At 37.6% G+C, this 24,992-nt stretch overlaps 1 protein-coding gene across 1 annotated transcript in view; it reads right to left on the bottom strand.

Annotated features, from left to right (window-relative positions):
* Nucleotides 1-22,860: 22,860 nt before the first annotated feature.
* VEGFC (vascular endothelial growth factor C) overlaps nucleotides 22,861-24,992 on the bottom strand; it is a 118,610-nt gene continuing 116,478 nt past the window's right edge. The window contains exon 7 of the mRNA XM_003899386.4: nucleotides 22,861-23,362. Within this exon, the coding sequence (XP_003899435.1) occupies nucleotides 23,248-23,362 (115 nt within the window). The 3' untranslated portion in view covers nucleotides 22,861-23,247. The remainder of the gene's footprint in view (nucleotides 23,363-24,992) is intronic.

The raw sequence follows: 24,992 nt of genomic DNA, 5'->3' as shown, positions 1-24,992 counted from the left end.
AGCTGATTCTAAGCCTTCAGATAAAAATTTTCCTCTCCTTGAACATTGGCCTCATACTTTTCTGGGTGTCGTTTTGGACTGTCACAGCTGAGAGGAATAATTTGGGATTTTCTCATGACTTCTGACCTGTAGCAACTTGGATTTACTTAAACGTCAGCACCTTCAAAATGACATATTAGTGTCATCTATGTTTTTTCATGGAGAAATAATTCTGCCTTCCTCAACTGTCCCCTGCCACTGAATTTAATATGTGAGCACTTTGCTGTCTGGAAGTTTTCCAACTTCCCCACAAAGACCAATCGATCACCTTGTCACCCTTATAAAGGTATGACTGCCTCTCTCAAAGAGAAATAGTTGAGATATTTGTAGCTAGAGGCAACTTATTTATTATGATTATTATTACTGTTATTATTATTATGTTTGCCCAGTGGCAGATGAAAGGAGTTCTGTAGCAGCAAGGGGTCTGGCACCTTTGTTTCTGCTAGGGTGGCTTTAGAAGTGGGCCAAGCAGTCACCTGTGAGAGCTCCCGATTTGTAAGACCTCTGTGTCTACAGACATCCTGGTTTATTTTCCTTTATTGACACGTTTGAGTACCTTTTTGGTCATACTTTTATTTGGTGGTATGTGACTGTTGAAATGCTCTTTGTGTACTTTGCACTTGAAACTCTGTGGGCCTGAAGCTGAACATTGTTTTCTGTGATTTATAACAACATGGGAGAAAGATTAGATCTCTCACATAATTATTCAGGATTTGGCAGATTCTTGAGCTGGATTTTAAGTGATTAGAAGAAACAGGGTGCTTTGGAGCAAAACACTGCTTCATCATCTTGATTTTGGAGGACTTTTATACTCAGGGTGGCTAAAATATGCATGTGAATATAGCAATGTAGACCTTATTTCTGAGGCATTAGAATCCTCCTCTTATTTCTCTCAAGCTTTTGAAGAAGAGCGTTCCAAAGGACACTGGACATACTGCCTTAACGCAAACCATACCCCTCACCCTATGCTCCCCAGCACGCTCACCTCACAACTAAAAATCAATTCATGTCTATTCTCTGCTTCAAAATAATACTTCTCTTTAACACTCAGGGCAACTTTGATTTCCTGAGCCCCCACTTTGAAATTTCACCACAATCCTAGAAATAGACATGATTCTCAACTTTATCTAAGTATGAAAAAACCAGGACTGAGAAAGTTAAATAACCTGTTATTTTGTATTTAGAACACATATATTTAACCAATAGCTTCTCATTCTCCAAATCTCTAAATGGGAACAATTATAACTCAAATGTTAGGATTTTGAAGAATTGAAGATAATTTTTGTAAATATCTCATGTTATGCCTAATGTACTGTAGTACTTAATTTTTAAAAACAGCTAAAAGATCTTATTGCGATGAAAAGTTCCCAGATTGAGTATGATTCCATATCATTTAAAATGCAAGAATATATTTACCCCACATATATTACAGGTTTTGAAAAACCATTAAATTCTGATTCCAGTCTCCTTAACTCAGTTACTTTCAGCAGGAAATAGCCTGTTTTATTTCCAGGAAGTGACTGTATGATCTCAATACACTAGTGTCTTTTATTGAACAATATTTTACATATATTATAACTTTCTTTTTTTTTTTTTTTTTGAGGTGGAGCCTCGCTCTGTCACGCAGGCTGGAGCGCAGTGGCACAATCTCAGCTCACTGCCAGCTCTACCTCCCGGGTTCACGCCATTCTCTTGCCTCAGCCTCTTGAGCAGCTGGGACTATAGGCGCCCGCCACCGCGCCCGGCTAGTTTTTTGTATTTTTAGTAGACACGGGGTTTCACCATGTTGGCCAGGATGGTCTCAATCTCTGACCTCGTGATCTGCCCACCTCAGTCTCCCAAAGTGCTGGGATTACAGGCATGAGCCATCGCGCCTGGCCATAACTTTCTAAGACTGAAGATTTAATAGTAAAATACATTTTTTCTCTGAAATTTGACTATGCAAATGATAATCTACAGTGACTTCTTTTCTGCCCATTTCTAACTCCAAGCTTTTTGTGTCTACTGGGCTAAAAAGCATTGTGCTCTACATGAAATAGAGAAAGTGCAGGCTTGGGTTCTTCTGGGGCTCTGACACAGAGAAGCGGTGAGGGGACTTACCTGTTGGCTATTTAAGACCCTAGACAGTAGTATCTTAGTTTGGGGACAAAGACTGAAAAGCAAGGTAACCTGAGAATGACCTGGGATCTGATTTCCGAGATCTGTGGAGATCCATAGGAAGATCTCCATTGGTCTCACATTATTGATCTGACTCTCAAAAGCCAAAGAAGGAGCTGAACACCCCAGTTGAGTCTTCCTTGTCTCGTGTCTAGGGAAAGTAGAACTCCCCGAGGTGTTCTACTTTCCCTAGAAACAGACTACTTCTTAACTATTAATAATGAGCCACAGGAATTAAAATCATGATATTCCAAGTAATCAGTTCAGTAGGTAAATAGCAAGAGAGGTCAATCACCTTTGAAGCTTGAATTATTTGACTGGAAGATCAGGTATAAAAATATTTTAAAGTCCAGAATGAAAATATTATGGAGATGAAAATCGTGAGGGGAATGAAAATACCTTTGGGAGGATATATTTAAGAAGTCAAGCAGGTGATTAACAGAACTTCTAGAAGAAAAAAAACAAATAGCCAAAGGGGAATAAATATATGAATAATATTACATTAAATATCTATCTCTGTAACAAATTATCCTAAAACAAAGTGGCCTAAAACACTATACTGATATTGTCTCGTAGTTTAGATGGGTTAGGAATCCCAGAGAGGGTTAGTGGCGTGTTTCTGGCTCAGGGTCTCACGTGGGATTGCAGTCAAACTCTCAGCTGACACTGTAATCTCTGAACTTGACTGTTGCTAACACATCCGCTTTCAGCTAACTCATGTGGCTGCTGGGAAAAGATTTACCATACGGGTTGTTTTAAACAAAACAGCCCATAGCAGGGGTGTCCCCAGAGCAAGTGATTTAAGAAAAAGAGTGAAAGTGAGTGAGCAAGAATGCTCAAGATAGAAGCCAAAGTCTCATACCTGAACCTTGGGAGTGACTTGCCATCTCTTCTACTGCCCGCTGCAACACTTCAATCTCGGCATAACATTTGAGGGGACTCCACAGGAGTGGGAATACTAGGAGGTGGAGATTATTGGCAACCATCTTAGAAGCTATCTGCCACAAATATTATAGAAGGAATGTCTCTAGAGTTGAAGGACCTGAACCTGAAATTTCAGAGGCCACACTGAATTCCAGGCTAGGTCAATAACAAAACATGCACATATATTCTCCATAAAGGTCTCCAATGCTAAATATCAAGTGGAAACCAAATAAGCTTCAAGATTAAACTCACCTGTTACATCAAAGTAGAAAATGCGAAACTGGCCTGACATATGTCTCTGCAAGAATGTCGGCCAGAAGACAGTAGGATAATATCTATAAGTGAATGACACAAATAACTGCAACTCAAGGATTATAGATCAAAAACCAAGGGGCGGTGACTCATGCTTGTAATCCCAGCACTTTGGGAGGCCGAGGCAGGCAGATCACCTGAGGTCAGGAGTTTGAGACCAGCCTGGCCAACTTGGCGAAACCCCGTTTCTACTAAAAACACAAACATTAGCCAGGTGTGGTGGTGGGCACCCGTAATCCCAGCTACTCAGGAGGCTTAGGAAGGAGAATCGCTTGAACCCAGGAGGCGGAGGTTGCAGTAGTGAGCTGAGATCGCGCCACTGCACTCCAGCCTGGATGACACAGCATGACCCCGGAAAAAAAAAAAAAAGAATTATAGATCAAGCTATCAAGCTGAGCTAGTATATGCCTAAATAAAATATAAAAGAGAGTTTAGAATGCATATCATGCATTTACCCCATGAGAAAAAGAATTGAGAAAAGATATTAACCAATCACCAAATAGACCATTATAAAGAGCTCAAGATATGGGGAAGATAAATGCAGAAAGGAAATACAGTTAACATTGTCACATGGATATTGATGAGAATATATAATGCAAATGGTAACTAGGACTTTTGAAAGGGAAGGATAGAATAAACTATATTTTGGTAACTCTTAGCCCCCAGATTTCTGTGGCTTTCTACACTAAAAGCTCACTTCTCACTTGCTCATACAAATCCTCTTTATGTTGGGCAAATCTCCCAAACAGCCGACCTCCATAAGTCCACTCAAATTTCAAGCTGCTTACATGTTGTGGCTATACCATCTTAAGACAAGTACTTCTCCTTGATCCTTGATTTTCTGGGAGAGGAAGATGGAGGTTCCAGAACTTCACAAAGACTTTTCACTGCCTCAGTCTAGAAAAACCCAACATGACTTCTTGCATTTTATTGGCTGAGGACTGTTTGGTGGCCTCGCCTGAGTGTAAGGGAGCTAGGAGATGAAATGCAGGAAATAAAGGAGAATTTTACGTATCTTAGCAAACACAGGGATAGGAGATGTGAGGTGAACCAGGGAAAGTCTACCGCTACCATGGGGACATCAAGAAAGACATGATGGAAATCTATGTATTGCAAAGTCGTCATCGAATTCAGGTGGGTGGGAGGACTGTGGGTCTTAGTAGAGAAAATGATTTTTATCTTCATATTATAGTTGAAGCTCTGCATGAGAAGATAGAAAGTGAAATTATCAATAAATTGAGTAGACATTTGTAGTGGGTTTTCTTTATCAAATCAACAAAGAAAGAGCAGGGCATAGTGGCTCATGCCTGTAACCCCAGCACTTGGCAGGCCAGTGGGGGAGGATTGCTGGAGCCCAGGGGTTCAAGACCAGCCTGGGCAACATAGTGAAACTCCATCTCCACAAAAAAAAAAATTAGCTGGGTGTGGTGGTGCGAGACTATAGTCTCAGCTACTCAGACGGCTGAGGTGGGAGGATTGCTTGAGCCCAGGAGGTCCAAGTTGCAGGAAGTTGTGATTGTGCTACTGCAATCCAGCCCAGGTGGCAGAGTGAAACTCTGTCTCAAAATAACAACAATAAGGATAATAAGTAAAGAGGAAATAACAATATAAATAAATAATGATTGTGTATAAAATAAATCAATTATATGGGACATTAAATATGAACAAATCAAATTCTTACATTAGAATTCAAAAACATATTTGCGATTTTCAAGAAACAAGCTTAAAACAAATGAATCAAGGGAGACTGAAAATAAAGAGGCAATTGCAAACTAAATTAGAAGAGTGGAGCTATTAATACCAGAAAATATAGGCCTTAAAGATGAAAGCACTGAGTAGAATAAAGGGTATATTGTGTAAAACATTTCAGTTCCAGTTTGATTTAAAAGTACATCAATCTATTGGGCAAAAATATATTCAAAAATATATTCTTCATAATTGACCTCAGAGTAATTGCATTGTGTGCATCTTGTCATGTGCAAAAACTGATGCTAGGTGCTTCTGTGGAAATTGTACACATTTTGGAAATGTTCTTATCCTAAGCATTCTGGCATTCTGCTGTCATGCTCTTCAACTTTGTAGATGATTTGGGGTGTAATATTTAAAATATAAAGATAGATGGATATTTGTGACCATTATTGCAACTTATTTAGTGCTACACCTGATTAAAAAAAAATCAGTTTCTTCAGTTTCTTCATTTTGTCAATCATTTGAACAGTGTCTTAAACTAACTCATTGGTTCAATGGCAGAAGTCCTATAATCCAATGTGAAGACACTTCAATCTCCCAACTAAGAATGGTATCACCCTGTTTTTTCAGCAGTTCAACTTTGTTACATATTTTTGTAACTAGACCTAAAATTCAGTTGTAACAGTTTCATTTATAATTGAGTCAGACTTTGTGTTAAAAATAATAGTTTTGTAAGAATAGTTCAGGTGATGTACTGAAAACAGGAAACATTTAAATGAAACCCATTCCTTTAGTCTGAGGCAGATAAGATTTTCTTTTTAGATATTATCTCAAAAGTGAATGTGTTGAGTTTACTTGGCTATGAAGAAAACATTTCATAGACTATGAAGTTACATGGAAATATCCGGTTTGCTATAAATAGAATTATGTGGCACAGAAGCTCATGAGGCCATGGAGATTTAAAGTTATTCTGTTTTCAAAACAAACTAGGTAAACAGACTGCACACATGAAAGAATAAAGTCACGCAGGAAATAGGATTGTCAACCTGCTAATGTCTGCACAGGGTCTGACAGGACTCAAAATTGGAAAGGTGCTGTCTAAAGTACTGAAATTCTTTTTAGTCACAATAACTTGTGGACAGAAAAAGAATCTGATTTCCTTGGTGATAAAGAAAAAAGCTAGTGGGCTGGAGTAAATACTTTTAAATGGAATGAATAACATTTGAATATTTTAGTCTGTCTAAAGAACACAAAACATAAACTACTGGATAGCGATTTATTAGAAATTGTATCTAAAATCAAGCAGAATAGTTTGAGACTTCTTCATATGGCTCCATAGTATATGGGCACACTGAGTGCGTAGATGGAGCTGAAGTTTTCTGAGAAGGTTATCATATGAAATGAAGACAGAAAAAGTGAAAAAAATAAAAATTGAGGCTATTTCTACAATGATTCTTTCAGATATGTCTATTGCTCATAATATTATGTGAAGAAAAAATACAACAAGGCTGCAAGGTGTAATGTTTTAAATGTACTCTGTTACCTGCAACTTATTTGACTTGTGTTTGGAAAATATTCATGGCATTGTAGCCTGAAAAGCCATTTCACGATTGAAAGAGGTCAGAGGTTAAATTTGTATTCTTTTATTATTCTTATTTATTGTAACTAGCATAGGCTTTTAACAGACATCATTCAGCTTTTAGCCAGACACATTATTTTGAAGTTTCTTAGAGCTGCCACTGAGGGGTTGAGATGCGAGTGTGGGGGTGCAGGAAATGGAAAGAAAACTACATAATTAAAAGTTTCAAAGATAAATGGATTAATCTTGAGCATATCCTTACAAAGTCATCGTAAGGATATGAAATGAGAAAATACAGAAAAACCACCAGCATGTTCACACTTACACTATTAGTTTCTTGTTCTCTGTTTGTGAACATGTGGCTTGATGCTTTTGTTTGTTTTTGTGTACCCAGATGCTTTGTTCTTGAAGTGAAAGAGTAGCTTTTTGAAACATCATAGTCCACAGTTTGAATCCTCTGAATAACACACATGTCTCTTTTAGTTACCTAAACAATGCGTCTTTCAAGCGTTTATATAATATTATATATAAATATATAATAACATTGTGATTTATTTACGTGAAATGAATGCATGCATATTTATTTAATGCTTTCTTCCTATTTAGTGACTCCATTGAAAAGAACCATAATATATGGAAAATTACTAGAAAGTCTAGGAAAACTGACTGAATGCTTTGGAAGGACACATCAAGTTGAGTCAATTTAAAAAAAAAGAAGCTGAACAACTAGGTATGCACAAATCAACTATTGATGTTTGGATCACACAAAAAGTAAGTTTATTTTCAGATTGCTTTGAGAAACTGGAATTTCTAATCCACTTTATTAAAATAAAAACTTAAAAACAAAGGATCCCAGGTATTATGTCTGTAAGAAAGCCAACACGTAACTCCAAAGAACAAGTCTCATTCCCACAACAGAAGCCTAGTGAATTGTTACACGTGTATATATAAAATTCAATTATATTTAAAACATGATTATATTATACTTAATGATCTTCAGTTTCACTTTTAGATTAATGAGCCACCAACAATGCACTCTGATTACTTAATAAGACCTTTCTATTTCAATAGATTTCAGTCTTTATGCTGCACAAATAACAGAGGCTAAAAACACATATTTTAACGGTTTTAATTTTGTACAGTGAAAATTAAACACCTCGGCCGGGCGCTGTGGCTCACACCTGTAATCCCAGCCCTTTGGAGGCCGAGGCGGTCGGATCACGAGGTCAGGAGATCGAGACCATCCTGGCTAACCAGTGAAACTCGGTCTCTACTAAAAATACAAAAACATCAGCCGGGCACAGTGGCGGCGCCTGTAGTCCCAGCTACTCCCGGAGGCTGAGGCAGGAGAATGGCGTGAAACCGGGAGGCGGAGCTTGCAGTGAGCCCGGTCAGCGCCACCACCTCCAGCCTGAAGACAGAATAAGACTCCATCTCAACAAAAAAAAAAAAAAAAAAAAAAAAGGAAAGGAAAGAAAATTAAACACCTCGTACATTCCACACCTATTGCCAAGGGTCATGCGCAGTTTGACATAGAACTTCAATTGAGATTCTATTACCACTTTCACTCGGGGAGTACCATTCTCTCCCCTGCTTCTAACCTTCCTCTTACACTATGTTGTTTTCGATATTAACAGAAAGATTTTATAGTTTTATGTGAAGACCAATAACTCAAAATGCCATTAGAAGAGAAATAAGTTATTTTATAATTTTCTCAATAGAAAACACCTTCACCAGGATTCCTTACAAGTCACCTGGTTGGTGACTAATAAGAGCCGGTGCCAATTCTGTAACCATCTTTGGGGGCCACTTCTGTGTAGAGAGTAAGTTGTAAAGGCCATTTCCAAATTAAGGCATGTTTATCCTCAGCGTGTTGAAAAGACGAATTGTTAAGATGTGACTTCTTTCAATATTTGTGCTACGTAAACATTATAATCTTAAGAAGCAGTGGGACTTGGAGATAAAATGCCACCAGATTGGTTAGAAGTCCCTCATTCAATTCTCTAAACTCTGTAGTAAAATTCCTGATGTAAATGACGAGTTGATGGGTGCTGACGAGTTGATGGGTGCAGCACAGCAACATGGCACAAGTATACATATGTAACAAACCTGCACGTTATGCACATGTACCCTAGAACTTAAAGTATAATAATAATTTAAAAAAAAAGAAAGAAAGAAAAAAAAAAAGACCACTAATAACTCTCTGCTAGACAGATGACAGGTAGTGTCTGGAGGAATTTATAAGAAAAACTCTAAGATTGAAATAATCAGGTTTAGAAAAAGGCTGGTGATGGATCCAGTCATTTACCTTCTGAAACAAAGCAGTCAGGCAGATGGGAATAAAAAAGCAAGTTGCTGGGTAATTCTCCCACAGTGTGACAGTTGGCTAGAGAGATCACCAGGGGAAGTTAGGCAGCTTTCCTCTTCTGTATTGGTGCTAATTTTGAGGTGATTAAACTAATATTCTCCCCTTCACACACCTTTAGACACCATTTGGAGATTAAAATTCCCAGAAAATACAAAGTAGGGAAGGTGTGGGAATGATTGATAGTATGTCTTATGAGATGAAGTCCTTGTGGCTATTAGGACCTAAGAAAATTAGGTAAAAGAAGAGAAATAAGGAATGCATGCTGTATTCACCAGAAATTAAAAAAAAAAAATGGTTAAGGCTAAAATATCATAATACTGATGAAAGAATTAAAAAAAATGAATAAAAATAGTATATGGCCTAGGAAGGAACCAAAAATACATAAGAAAATAATACATAATAAAAGATACATGGAATAAACACACACATGCACATCCCACAGGAGAAAATAATTATTTGAAAATATTGGTAGAGTAATTGACTAAATGATTAGGGCAAAACATACATCAAACCATATACTGAAATAAATTCTTGTTTAAAAAGTTAAACTTTGTATATATTACCATTAAGTAACCATTTACTTGTTTAAAATAAGATTTTTATTAAGACAAAATAATTGATAATTTATATCACAGATTCTCTGGCATACTTACAATTTGTTTTGTTTTCTCCTCTGGATAGTTTCACCTCCTGACGCTGGATATGCGACGACTCTAGGAATTTTCTAATCTAAGAACAAGCATGTTCAGTGAAATATCACTGGTGTCGCAATCCGAAGGAGCACGTGAATGTGCCTGCCAGGGGAACCAAAAGTCCTTCCTGTAGAATCGTGAAAGGAAAATAGGAAGTGAAAGCTTTGCCATGTAGAACATTCCTCCACACTGAGCGCACAGAGGATACAGACTTGGTTCATATCCCAGCTTCAATCTTAGAGTGCCGTGTAGATATTCCTCTATGAGTAATGACATTTCCTTCATCATTTATGTAATCCTGAAATATCTTCTGATTTCTGCCTTTGGTGAACAGGAAGCAACAGCACTTCTTTTAAAAGGGGAAGGAGGGTTGGGCACAGTGACTTATGCCTGTAACCCCAGCACTTTGGGAGGCCAAGGTGGGCAGATCATAAGGTCAAGAGATCAAGACCATCCTGGCCAACATGGTAAAACACTGTCTCTACTAAAAATACAAAAATTAGCTGGGTGAGGTGGCGTGCGTCTGTAGTCCCAGCTACCTGGGAGGCTGAGGCAGGAGAATCACCTGAACCTGGGAGGCGGAAGTTGCAGTGAACCGAGATCATGCCACTGCACACCAGCCTGGGAGACAGAGCAAGACTCAGTCTCAAAAAAAAAAAAAAAAAAGAAAAAAAAAAGAAAGGGGTTGGGGGTGTGGGGGTTAGGAGGTTAATATAATGAAAGATAGCAAAGTACAATAGTACAGCCTTTTTCTAAACCTGATTATTTCAATCTTAGAGTTTTTCTTATAAATTCCTCCAAAGTACAATAGTTTGAGGTTAATATAATGAAAGATAGCAAAGTACAATAGTTTATGTATTGTACAATAGTACAATACATAACATTTTGTTTAGTACATAGAAACAACATAAACTACATTCTCAATAGAAAACAAAAAAATGCAAACAAGCAGAGTATCAAAAGTTAAAAGTTATATAGTAACATTTAAAAAGCTCTTACAGTTTGGTAAGGAAAGCAACCCTATAAAAATGGACAAAGGCCTTGAATAGGTTTATCACAGAGAAATACTTTGTCAGTGCTTGGAAGCATGTTCTACCTCACTAGTGATCAATAAAACTGCAAATGAAAACAATTGAGACAGCTTTTTCACTCACAAATTAGCCAAGATTTTTTGAAGCGAATATTAGTCAAGTTGCAAGGAAACTTAAGTCTTTCAAACTATTGGTGCGGGTAAAAATGGTCACCATATTTTCTGGAAGGCAATATTGGGATTATGTATCATGATGCCTAAAAACTTAATAGCTTTGACCCATAGGTTCTACAAATAGGAACTAGCCGAAGGAACTAGATCCATGGACAAAAATGTATAAACAAATACAAATTATTATTATATGAAGGGTGAAAACTTATGTTCAACTTTCATATTATGTGGTCATTCAAAATTGAAACATTGTGAAACAAAAATGTGTACACAAAAAATTATGTGCTAACTGCATGAAACAAATTTGTGTAAGTCATATGATCCCAGTTTTGTATATTCATTAAAATAGTCATGAAAATATAAACAATGTAATAAGTATGTTTGAATAGTATTATGATGGGCTACTTTAATTTTCTTATACATTATTAATTTTCTAGTGTAAACATGAATTTTTTCCAAAATTATTACTTTTAATAAGAGGTAGTAGATAAAATAAGATTACAATAGCTGTTTTAAAATGAATTATTTCATACTCTGTTGTATCTGATATCTTTTATCCTGCAAATTAAAGTTTGCTTCTTAAAATGTTGAATTTGTGATTTTTTTTTCTCTTTTCCTTCCTGCTTGTTCCTCCTCATATGTACCTACTACTAATACAAGTGAGCCCAGACTGATGCTGAAAGGAAGAATCTTATGGAATTTGACTAATCAAATCCGTCTTTCTCCAAAGGAGTAAACAAGTATAGGAAAAAGTGAAATATGTGATCAGCTTATGATATCTCTAATTCCAAAATATTAACTGAAACCTTAACATGCATGAACAATAAATGGGGTATTGAATAAATATTTACTGATCATCATTTACATGCAAAATCTGTTGTGGTTTTGATGGACACTATTGCATTGAATCTTTACAGCAACACTGACCTCAGTGTGGATTAAGGAACTGAGACTTAGAGAGGTTACACGGCCTAACAGCTATTGAGGAGCGTTGGGATTCAAACTGGGCTTTTTCTCCTACACCAAATGAACTTCATTGCCATAGTTTATTTGGGTCAATCTATTCTTTTTCACATATCATGTTAACAAAATCACACAAGTCTAACTGATTGGAAATTATTTAAACATAGTTTAAAATGCTGCTAATGGAAACGGGGTCGAATATGGCCAAATAGGAAGAGCTCCAGCCTCCAGCTTCCAGCGCAAGTGACACAGAAGACGGGTGATTTCTGCATTTTCAACTGAGGTACCGGGTTCATCTCACTGGGGAGTGCCAATCGGTGCTGGTCAGCTGGTGCAGCCCGACCAGTGAGAGCTGAAGCAGGGTGAGGCATTGCCTCACCTTGGAAGCACAAGGGGGAAGGGAATCCGTTTTCCTAGCCAAGGGAAACTGAGACACACAACACCTTGAAAATCGGGTAACTCCCACCCTAATACTGCGCTTTACCAAGGGTCTTAACAAACGGCACCCGGGAGATTATATCCCACACCTGGCTGGGAGGGTCCGACAACCACGGAGCCTCCCTCATTGCTAGCACAGCAGTCTGAGATCTAACTGCAAGGCAGCAGCGAGGCTGGGGGAGGGGCACCCACCATTGCTGAGGCTTAAGTAGGTAAGCAAAGCCTCCGGGAAGCGCAAACTGGGTGAAGCCCACCGCAGCTCAAGGAGGCCTACCTGTCTCTGTAGACTCCACCTCTGGGGACAGGGCAAAGCTAAACAAAAAGCAGCAGAAACCTCTGCAGATGTTAATGACCCTGTCTGACAGCTTTGAAGAGAGCAGTGGATCTCCCAGCACAGAGGTTGAGATCTGAGAACAGACTGACTGCCTGCTCAAGTCAGTCCCTGACCCCTGAGTAGCCTAACTGGGAGACATCCCCTACTAAGTGCAGACTGACACCTCACACCTCACATGGCAGGGTACACCTCTAAGATGAAGCTTCCAGAGCAAGAATCAAACAGCAGCACTCGCTGTTCAGCAATATTCTATCTTCTGCAGCCTCCGCTGCTGATACCCAGGCAAACAGGGTCTGGAGTGGACCTCAAGCAATCTCCAACAGACCTACAGTTGAGGGTCCTGACTATTAAAAGGAAAATTGACAAACAGAAAGAACACCCACACCAAAACCCCATCAGTATGTCACCAATATGAAAGACCAAAGGCAGATAAAACCACAAAGATGGGGAAAAAGCAGGGCAGAAAAGCTGGAAATTCAAAAAATCAGAGCACATCTTCCCCTCCAAAGGAATGCAGGACATAGGCATGGGCAAGGACTTCATGTCTAAAACACCAAAAGCAATGGCAACAAAAGCTAAAATTGACAAATGGGATCTAATTAAACGAAAGAGCTTCTGCACAGCAAAAGAAACTACCATCAGAGTGAAGAGGCAACCTACAGAATGGGAGAAAATTTTTGCAAATCTACCCATCTGATAAAGGGCTAATATCTAGAACCTACAAAACACTCAAACAAATTTACAAGAAAAAAAAACAGCCCCGTCAAAAAGTGGGCAAAGGATATGAACAGACATTTCTCAAAAGAAGACATTCATACAGCCAACAGACACATGAAAAAATGCTCATCATCACTGGCCATCAGAGAAATGCAAATCAAAACCACAATGAGATACCATCTCACACCAGTTAGAATGGCAATCATTAAAAGTCAGGAAACAACAGGTGCTGGAGACGATGTGGAGAAATAGAAACACTTTTACACTGTTGGTGGGACTGCAAACTAGTTCAACCATTGTGGAAGACAGTGTGGTGATTCCTCAAGGATCTAGAACTAGAAATACCATTTGACCAAGCCATCCCATTACTGGGTATATACCCAAAGGATTGTAAATCATGCTGCTATAAAGACACATGCACATATATGCTTATTGGGGCACTATTCACAATAGCAAAGACTTGGAACCAACCCGAAAGTCCATCAATGACAGACTGGATTAAGAAAATGTGGCACATGTACACCATGGAATACTATGCAGCCATAAAAAAGGATGAGTTTGTGTCCTTTGTAGGGACATGGATGCAGCTGGAAACCATCATTCTTAGCAAACTATCACAAGAACAGAAAACCAAACACCGCATGTTCTCACTCATAGGTGGGAACTGAACAATGAGATCACTTGGACTCAGGAAGGGGAACATCACACACCGGGGCCTATCATGGGGAGGGGGGAGGGGGGAGGGATTGCATTGGGAGTTATACTTGATGTAAATGATGAGTTGATGGGGGCTGACAAGTTGATGGGTGCAGCACACCAACATGGCACAAGTATACATATGTAACAAACCTACACGTTATGCACATGTACCCTAGAACTTAAAGTATAATAATAAAAAAAAAAAATCTTGTACTAGAGGACAAAAAAATAAAATAAAATAAAATAAAATAAAATAAAATAAAATAAAATAAAATAAAATGCTGCTAACACAATCTGTAGGTATTTTTCGAAAATCATAAAGTTGCTTACAATTGTGGATGCCTGGTCACCTTCAGATGTTGAATATAGTCTGCAAGGTTGTGACTGCCTTACCAAAATGTATAAAGATAGTGTTTTATTTCAAGACCAGCTCATTTCCCAAATGTGTGCAGAAGTAGTCCTTATAGAGGAATATTCTATGGTTATAGTAAAATAAAAATACCACCTGAAATCTGAAACTTGTGGATAATATTTAGGGTTTCTTGGGACTTACAATATGGAGGATAGTCTATATTTTTTTATGAACATTATAGTACAGTCCTGTTTTACTTTTAAGTTGTCTGTTAAGTGTTTGAAATTATGTATGCACACACTCTTTGTCTGGAGATTTTTATAGCTTTATTTTTAAATTACTGTCACCTCTCCTCTAAGCTCTCACAATTCTACACTTTAACCTTTCGCCTTTTTGACAAACTAGGCTTTGAATCACATTGACTGAACCTTCTGTTGTTCATCTTTTATGAAACTTACACTGGATTTCAGTGGATCTCTATAAATTTATTTTCCTCTGACAACAGAAAGAATAAAAATTAAATTCAAATATGCTAGAAATGTGGTAAGGATTTCCAGTATAGCTACTGCTGAGTTAGAGTATTTTTTTCCAACAGCTGCTTAATAGTTACATATAACTTTACAAGCAAGTTATATGTTAAGGACACGGTGTTACCCCTTTGTTCAGTTTGAAGTACAGGAACATTTCGCATTGCTTAGTGACATTTTCCAGATCATGCTGCCTTTAAAAAATGCAGTAACATTTCCCTCACAGTTAATGTTTGAAAAGTTCTGATTTAAACTGAGTTTATCAGATTTATGAAAAAAGTGCTTTTTATTCAAAATGAAAAAAATTCCTACCGAAATATGAGAAATTCTTAATCAAGTAGAAATTTGAATAAAAAGTTTGTTTTCAACTTATTGTCATTAATATTCAGGAACTTTTAATTTTTTCATGTTCATTTCCTTTTTGTTTCTTTCTTTTCAAAAACATTTTTTTTTTTGAAGTCAAAACTGCCTCTCATTCTTGGAATATTAATCTTGATCTTTCACAGCAAACCTCCAGTCTCTGTGTGCTGTTTTACATATTAAAGGACAAAACATCAGGAAGGATATATTTGAAGCACAAACTTTCATGACCTGATGCAACAAAAAGTATGATTGATTCCAAAACGCATTACAACATTGTTTTATATAATCACAGTGGTGATAAATTTAGATTCTAAAATTTGATGTTTGACTGAATATCAATATTTTCTCAAGTTTCCTCCCTCTTAGAATTTTGAGGCTTAATTTCCGAATGCTATAATTCTGCTTAGAAAGGGAATTTCACATTTGAAACTACCCAAGATTATAGAAATTACATAGTGAGGGCTTATTATGAAGCAGGCTCTCTTCTAACCTTTAAAATAATTGTGAATTTTGTAACTAGCAACCAAGGAATTAATTGCCCTTTGAAATCAACAACTGTGACTGTGATTCTTGGTCTCCCACAGAATCCCAGTGTTGAGTGAGGCCATCAGTTGTATCTTCTGCTTGGAAAACCATTTATAGATTGCCACAGTTATCACCAGAGTTCCTTCCAGTAATTTGGTTACTATATTGGTAATGAATGAAAGCATCAAACAATTGTTTAGAATTCAATATAAGCTCATTACAGTGTGGGGCATCTTGATGTACAAACTATCAAGGCAGCTAGTTTTAAATCTGACTTGGGAGCAAAATCCAGTTCATGCATACAGATATTTTATCATTTTTACTTCAAGCTCAGTAAAGCCGTTTTTCAACAAGCTCTCTCAGGTAGAGTTTTCAGTATAACTTGAATAATTATTGGGCTAATTATTCTCTCTGCACATCTCCAGATTTTAAAATTCTTGTTTACTTTTCTTTTATCCCCTGGTCTCAACATTACTCAGATACACTAACTGCCCTGGGATATTTTCATTGGCTTCAAAATGTTTGATTCATGTTCGACTTTTTCTTGCTAATTAAAATTTGGGCATAAAGATTTCTAAGGACTGAATTGTGTCCCCTCCCTCAAATCCATATGTTCAAGCTCTAACCGCTAATGTATTTTGAGATAAGACCTTCAGGGAGGCAACTAAGGTTAAATGAGTTCATACAGGCGGGGCCCTCATCCAACAGTACTGGTGCCCTTGTAAGAACAGGAACAGACACTGGATCTCTCTCTTTCTCTCTCCATACGCACAGAGAAAATCCATGTGAGAACGCAGTGAGAAGGTGGCCATCTGGAAGCCAGGAAGAGAGGCTTCACCAGAAACCAGCCTTGGACTTCTGGCCTCCGTAGCTGAGAAAACATAAGTTTCTGTTGTTTAAGCCACCAGCCTGTGGTATTCTGTTAGGGAAACTCTACCAGTCTCTACCAGGGAAGGTGTGTTTGAAAATGCAACCTTCCGAAAAACCTAGGCATATCTGGATTTGCATCTATGTGCATTTGGATTTGCATCAAATAGGGAAACCTCTGTTTGCTCCCCCTGTTTGTATGCAGATGCAAAGTCCTTGGTAAAATAACTTTTCATGAGAAAAGAGAGAATCAAGGCATATGAATTTGGTGAAAGAATTTTAAAAGTTCAGGATTGTATATAACTTTATTTGTAAAAATGAGAGGTTGACCTCTACAATTACTGAAAACCCCTTCTAGGTCTAACCCAAATTCCTCGAATTATCTCAGATGCAGACAAGAGACCAATGATTGTTTAAGTGAACTCTGCAAGCTCCAATATCTCTCCATTATTGAAGCTCTAGATTCCCTGAGGGCCAGGGAATAAGCTACCACATGATATGGATGAAAACGAGTTCTCTTTCTTACATGCCCTAGAGGGTGAGTTGTCAATCATGACTGCCCACGCAGATACTGAGGTATAAGGTGGGGCTCAGACACTCGACCAAATGGAGGACTAGCTAAAACAGGTCCAGGGAAGAAGCACCTCCCCCTAAGACATGCTCACCAGTGTACCATGTCAGTTTACCATTGCTATGGCAACCCTGGAAGTTCGCACCCCTTTCCACCACAGTGACCTGAAACCTCAGAAGTTACCACCCTCATCCTAGAAACTCCTATATAAACTTCCCCTTAATTTGCACATAATTAAAAGTGAGTATAAATATGACTGCAGAACTGCGTCTTGGCTGCTATTCTGGGCACACTGCCTATGGGGTGGCCCTGCTCCACAAGGAGAAGTACCTCTGCCGCTGCTGTACGCTGCTGCTTCAATAAAAGTTGCTGTCTCACATCACTGGCTTGTCCTTGAATTCTTTCCTGGATGAAGCCAAGAACCCTCCCTGCCTGAGCCCCAGTTTTGGGGCTTGCCTGTCCTGCATCAATATGATAGGGACAACTGAGCTTGTAAGTTTCTCACACAAGTGTGAATAACAGGGAGAAGCCATTTGTTACACGTTTAGGAAGGGCTCTGTGAAATCCGGATGGTGTGTGTTTAGAGATGTCACTAATATCAAAGAAAAGGGGTCCTTTTAAAATTGAATGAACAGAGATACATTTTTTGTAGGTGTAATGATATTTCCAATAAAGAAATTTAATGGGCCAGGCATGGTAGCTCACACCTGTAATCCCAGCACTTTGGGAACCCAAGGCTGGCGAATCACTTGAGGTCAGGATCACTTGAGACCAGTCTGGCCAACACGGTGAAACTTCATCTCTACTAAAAATATAAAAATTAGCTGGGCATGGTGGCGAGTGCCTGTAATCCCAGCTACTCGGAGGCTGAGGCAGGAGACACTTGAGTGCTAGAAGTGCAGGCTCAGTGAGCTGAGATCACACCACTGCAGTCCAGCCTGGGTGACAGAGTGAGATTCTGTCTTAAAAAAAAAAAACAATTACTGAACAGAGCTATATAAACCATATATATTTGAATATAAGAAAATGAACGTTCAAAAAGGCTAAGAGGATGCACAGCTGCCTTAAAATGATGAAAAAAATTCCACATGACTTTAATGGCACATTAAAAATATTGCTATAAAGTCCAATGGTGTTGAATATTCCTGAAAACTTTCTTCTCCTTTTAAAAGTATTTATAAATTTTCTTTGCAAAATTAAGTATTTTTGTTTGAGACATTTTCAATTCTTAGCCAGACATTCATTACTTAGTTAATTTTAAAGAAGTTTTTAACAGTGTTTTGCCATCATTTCTATCCAATCCAAACAGTTATTGCTGTTAGTGTGAACAGTCATCGTCATGTTTCATCAAGTCTGATATATAATCAGTCCTGGTGGGTGAGTCTATGGGTAGCATCCAACATTTTGATCTCTGTACTTACAATTATATAGATGTCAAGTCTCAGAGACAAAGGCCCAATCCCTAATGAAATCCTATCATCAGAATGCCAGATGGTAACAACATTAGAAATCGATTTTTGCTTCAAAGGCCTTGCCTGGACTGAATACAGTATATGTGCATCTGATTGAGGTTTGGAAAGCGTGCACAAGAAGTCTTAATTTTTGCTTCCTTATGAAAGTTGCATGGTTTAATTTTTTTCAAGATGTTTGAAAATAAATTTTTCCAAGTCTCTATCCATGATCACCTTTGATATGAAGAAATCAGAATGATGCTTTGAGCTATGGAAATGTGTGAGGATTTAAGAAGTAGAATTAGAATTATAGTATAAGGCTGATAGGTTTTTCGTTTATAATTTCTTACATGCAACATTTGTAGAGGATAAATATTTCCCCTTAATGGGGTCAGTAATCTCAAGAATGTTGTGTCTCTGGAGTTCTTAAAATGTTCTGGTTTTGATTTTCCCTTGTATGTAGTTTAGAACAAACTTTGTAACTTCAGAGCCAGGATTTCATGCACAATTTTAATCTAACTCTTTCCTTCACAGATTAACATGCTGAGACTCGGGAGGTGGTGATTTGCCCAGGGACACAGAAAAGTAAGGATTAAAAACTTAGTTTAGGATTCCCAATCCAGAGCTCCTTCTATTACACTATACTTCTTTAGACAAGGAGTTGTTAGGTATGGAATGAAAAGACCGTATGAAACTGGCTCACACTTCCAGAAGTTAGCAGATAGTTACTTTCCACTTTAAAAATGTCCATATATACCAACAATTCAAACATATGAACAGATAAATTAGTAATTCTTTCATAAGTAACTACTTTAAAACACGGTATGTGTCACTGACTTCCTTAAATTGTTGTTTGGGTATACGATAGACACTTTTAGAATACGATAATGGATTTATTCAGGACTCTCTAGAATTCATCTAGAAAAAAATCAGACACATTCATGCTCTTTCTTCTGTAGCAGAGTGAAATACTATATTTATGTTACTCTCATTTTTAATTGAAAAGGTAAAGTCCCTAAAAAATATCCTTTGGAAAACCTGCTAATGAAAACTCAGATCTTGGGACAGCATAGCAATGTAGAAGGGTGTGGGCCAAGAGACCTGTGTATACTCTTAGCCCCAGCACTTCCTAGACAGATAAACATGGGAATTTCAGCATGTAAGTAAGGAGTTTTGTAAGCTTTGCCATATGCTGAAAGAATTGCTGTAATATGAACTCTCTCACCTGTTGTGTCTGCTTCTTCTCTCTCATCCATCGAGTAAAATTCCTTCATAAGCAGGGTATCCCTTGAGAAAGCCTAGTGCATAGAGATAAGTTCATGACCCTTTCTCTTTTCTTTAAAGTGCATTCTAGATATGCCACTGAATCCAGTCTTGTATTTGCCACTCAAACTTCTGTTTTGAGTGATGTGAATATAAAGAACAAAGTTTACTTTTAGAAATTCTAATAAAGGAATCTGTTTCAGTCAAGCAGTTAGTAAATGTCAAAAGCTTTCCCCCAAAAAATCTGGATGCTAAATCTTACACATCGGCTCACCAAAACATTTTTTCCTCGAGTCTTTTAAACTGAGTATGCGCTATTAAGTTTCTGGACATAAAGTTCTATTTATAAATTTTCTAAGATTTGGATATATTAACTGCTCCAAAATGATAACGGCTGTGAACTTCCAGAGTTTTCTTATCATTTAGGTTGACTGAATTGGCATCTGAGGACTCTTCTGCAAAGTTTATGAACATTCTCACTGTATTTTTTAGCTTTTTTGCTGCATCACATTTGTTAATCTAATTAATTGCTTAGCTTTATCTTTAGTCCATTTTCTTCGCTGGCTACACAACATCTCATTCATTATGTGTTGAAGAGGGATTTTTACGGTTTACATAAAATCGTTTGCAAGTATCTTTGGCAATGTGTTATCTTTGTTCATGATACTCTCACTTTTGGTCAAAATTATTACATCTCCAGGGACAAGATTAAATAGTTTTTTTGGCATGATTCAGGCTTTACTTTTTGATTTACTGTTTTCATTTTTTGGTTTACCGCAAAAAACTAACGTTTAGCACACAGTTTAGTTGGTTTTTAAATCTGATAACATATAACAGTCATTGTATCAGGGTCTACTATTCTTTGCATGGCCTCAGGGTGCTTACTGAAACTTAGAATATATTTTATTTCTAATTTAGCTTAAAAATTAATAAATATATCAAATCTAAAAATGATTGGCCAGATCAACAGTAACAGATTACATAATGTTTATTTATATTCTTTTTGGCTCCAATAAGATGAAAAAATGAATCTTAGCTGAATTTCAAAGATGAGGAGGAGCATTTTATATACTAGGGATTTTATATACTAGTGATTCCATATACTAGTGATTCCCTATAAGATGAAAAGAGGTTATTTTGATCCCAATTTTCGTTTTGTAATCACCCGTTGTCAAATTTACTTTTCATTTTTTTTCTTTTCTTACTGTTCTTAAGTCTGAATACTTTCTAGACCTTAGCCAGTATGTAGAATGCCCAAGGTATATGCTGACTGCTCACAAGCTTCAGATCCATTGTTACTAAAACATAGAAAAATGTCTATAATTTGTAAACAAGAGTGTTTTGGAAGACTGCTTTCCTTTTCTTTTCCAGGACATGAAAAACTTCACTTCATGAACTAGATGATAATGCTGTACAGAGCACACAGCTGGAATTCAGTAACCGTTGCATTAAAGCCATTTTTTAAAGTTGGTATTGAAAACACTGTATTTTCAGGGCACTGACTTCCTAATTAAAAATTTTGAAAGGAAACATTATTTTGTAGCAAAATATATAGATACTGATACTTTGTATCATGCTGATTTGTCACCTATACCAGTCAAAAATGTTTTAGTGGGCGCCTGTAGTCCCAGCTACTTGGGAGGCTTGAGGCAGGAGAATGGCTTGAACCCAGGAGGCGGAGTTTGCAGTGACCTGAGATGGCACCACGGCACTCCAGCCTGGGCAACAGAGCGAGATTCCTTCTCAAAACAAAAAAAAAAATGTTTTAGTTAATGTGCCATCTTTACATGCTTATGAGGAATATTTTCTCTTTTTAGGACTAATTATTTTTATACAGTAGTTATGACATACCAGTATATAATTCTCTGTCAACAAACCAACCACTTATTTGGTTTTATTTATGCAGACAAAATATTTCTTTTAGAAAAAGGTATTTTAGGCTGGGCATGGTGGTTCATGCCTGTAATCCCAGCACTTTGGGAGGCCAAGGTCTGTGGATCACTTAAGGTTAGGAGTTCATGATCAGATTGGCCCACATGGTGAAACCCCATCTATATTAAAAAAACAAAAATTAGCTGGGTGTGGAGGCACCTGTCTGTAATCCCAGCTACTCAGGAGGCTGAGGCAGGAGAATCACTTGAATCCGGGAGGCAGAGGTTGGGGGCAGTGAGCTGAAATCACGTCACTGCACTCCAGCCTGGGCGACAGAGCAAGACTGTCTCAAGAGAAAAAAAAAAAAAAAATATATATATATATATATATATAAAGGTATTTTAGTGTAATACCTTTTTGAAAATGAAACAAGCACTTCAATTGTGTGGCTGAAATGTTTCCTTTTAAACATGCATGAGCATTTAAATATTATTTTTAGTTTTTTATAAATGTATTGGATAGAAGCACTTCCACTCACAAAAAGTATTTTAGCTGGCCAGAAGAAATCAAATATTTGGAAAAGATTATTTTTGTGAAAATATTTTAAAGCTACTTTAATATATACTGCAGGCTTTTCTACCAAGGTAAGATTCTGAATGTTCCCAGAGCACTGAATGACTTTTAATCACAATGCTGAGCAGTCTCTCTTACAAGATGTTACATATTGATTCACTTGGTTATAAATTCAAAAGTATCCTGTGCTAAAATGTTCATAAGAGATGAAGCAATAGCATTCTGTTGTCCTCTGACACTGTCTTTCACAGGATCATACTTTTATCATAGTAATACATATGTGACATCTGGTTAGAGAAGAAGAAAGGGCAGAGAAAGATCAGTGTCTTCATGATAGCAGTTTTCGTTCATCATGTAAGATGATAATGGACTGAACTTAGCAGCTTATAATACAATTTTCATTTTATTTTAAACATATTTTGAATGATATAAAAATATTGATCACAGTGAGTTTTACCAATTGTTGTTGCTATAAAAATGAATGCAGAAACAATATTTTTAGTGGAAATAAATTATATAGTTATTCTTTAAAAAAAAAATCACAAGAGAAAAATCTTGGCTGTTTGGTCATTGGTAGAAAACCAGTCTTTACAAGAGGCCTTTTGCAGATGAGCTCCAGTCCGTTTCTGTAAAGTTATCCACATGGTTCAGGAAACACAGATTTTGTCTTTGTTAGCACGGACCCACAAGGGTCTCTCTGTTCACAGACAGTTCTACTGTGGCAACAGTTTTCCATAATAGAAAATCGATGAACTGGAAAACAGTACAGTCTTAGCTCACATGTGGTCTTTTCCAATATGAAGGGACACAACGACACACTTCTTCACTATATGAAAATCCTGGCTCACAAGGCTTCTGGCGGTTCGTACATGGCCGTCTGTAACAGCTAGGAGAACAAACAAGAACACACTTATGTTAAAGATCAAGGCAGTGGATTCATTATGCCACCAAGGTATTTCAGTGTTTTTATATTTCAGACTAGAACAAAATTACTAATTTTATGATGCAATTGTTCATAGATTTATAAAAGTTTGTTTCTGCTTAGAATTACAACATTTCAGAGGAATGGAAAGGCCTTAAAATAAAAGTCTTGCTTGGTGATATAACAAATGGAAGGAAGGATGAGGTATTGTAAGCATTAGCTCCTTTGAAGTGCTCTTTGCTTCATGGATGAAAGAAATATAAAACAGAAATTTTGAAAGTGAACATTGAAGGTCTGCTGACTTACTGTGATCACATAAGCATGGCTGAATTCGCATGAGTCTGGGACTTGTACGGGACCCAGACTTCCAGGCAATTAAACCAGCCATGTTGGCAGAACTGTGGTCCTCAGTGAGCAGCCCCACCCTCACTCTTGTGTCTCTACTTGGCAGCTGGCTGCATGATGGTGGCTAACTCTTCCTTTCCACCTGGGCTCCAGGTGAAACAGAGGCATTCTGGGGCAGGGAGGTAAGAGGGACAATACTCAGCAGTAGGGTCCCCTTCCTCCCATCCTAGACTTCCGGGTTCTAGTAGCAGAGAGAAGACAAATCACCAACTGGTCAATCTGTCCCCTGTCCCATTGCTCCAGTGAATTGAGACCTCATTTTTTGAAATAGAGTCTCGTTCTGTTGCCCAGGCTGGAATGCAGTGGTGTGATCTTGGCTTACTGCAACCTCCACTTCCTGGGCTCAAGTCATTCTCGTGTCTCAGCCTCTTGAGTAGCTGGGATTACAGGCGTGTGCGGCCATGCCTGTCTAAGTTTCTGTATTTTTTGTAGAGCCAAGGTTTTGCCATGTTGGCTGGGCTGGTCTTGAACTCCTGGCCTCAAGTGATCTGCCCGCCTTGGCCTCCCAAAGTGCTAGGATTACAGGTGTGAGTCAACACGCCTGGTGAGAATTGGAGCTATTTTTGAAAAACTTTTTGGAGTATGAGCATGCCTAATGTGCGGGAATAGGTGTAAAGGGAAACGTGCAAGATGACCTGAGGTGGAAATCGAAAGTGTGCTACAAAAATCCCTACGCAATTTGGTTTTGATATTTCATTTATTTGGCTCTAGAAAAGAAAGCATGTCTAGTTAATTTTCTTAAACTTTGCAAATGCGAATTCATAGTTGTGACTACTGGTATTCCTCTACTAAAAAGGGATATGATACTTAATGATCCATAAAAGCTGTTAATTAAGGCAATGAACCAAAGAATATATACTCTGCCCACTGCACTTTGTAATAAATATTAAGAGAGAATGAGGAGAACATAAATTTTCAAAATATGATATTTTCTTTTGCTCCAATTTATATCACAAAGTCTGGAATTACACACTTAGAAAAATGAACATAGGATGAGTTGCAGTAAACAGAAAGCCTTTTTGAAAGAATGTATACTATTAGGAGAAATGCAATGATAGAAATGTTGTCTGCGTTCATATAAGAATTCTGTAGAAAAGTATGACGGCTGGTTAGTCTGTATGCAGACATAGGAATTTCAGGTTTTTCAATGTATACTAAACTCACTCAAGAATTCAGTATAAAACATAGT

This window comes from Papio anubis, chromosome 3 (genome assembly GCF_008728515.1).
Source record: "Papio anubis isolate 15944 chromosome 3, Panubis1.0, whole genome shotgun sequence".
Classification (NCBI taxonomy): domain Eukaryota; kingdom Metazoa; phylum Chordata; class Mammalia; order Primates; family Cercopithecidae; genus Papio; species Papio anubis.
This window is presented reverse-complemented; position numbering and strand designations above follow the sequence as displayed.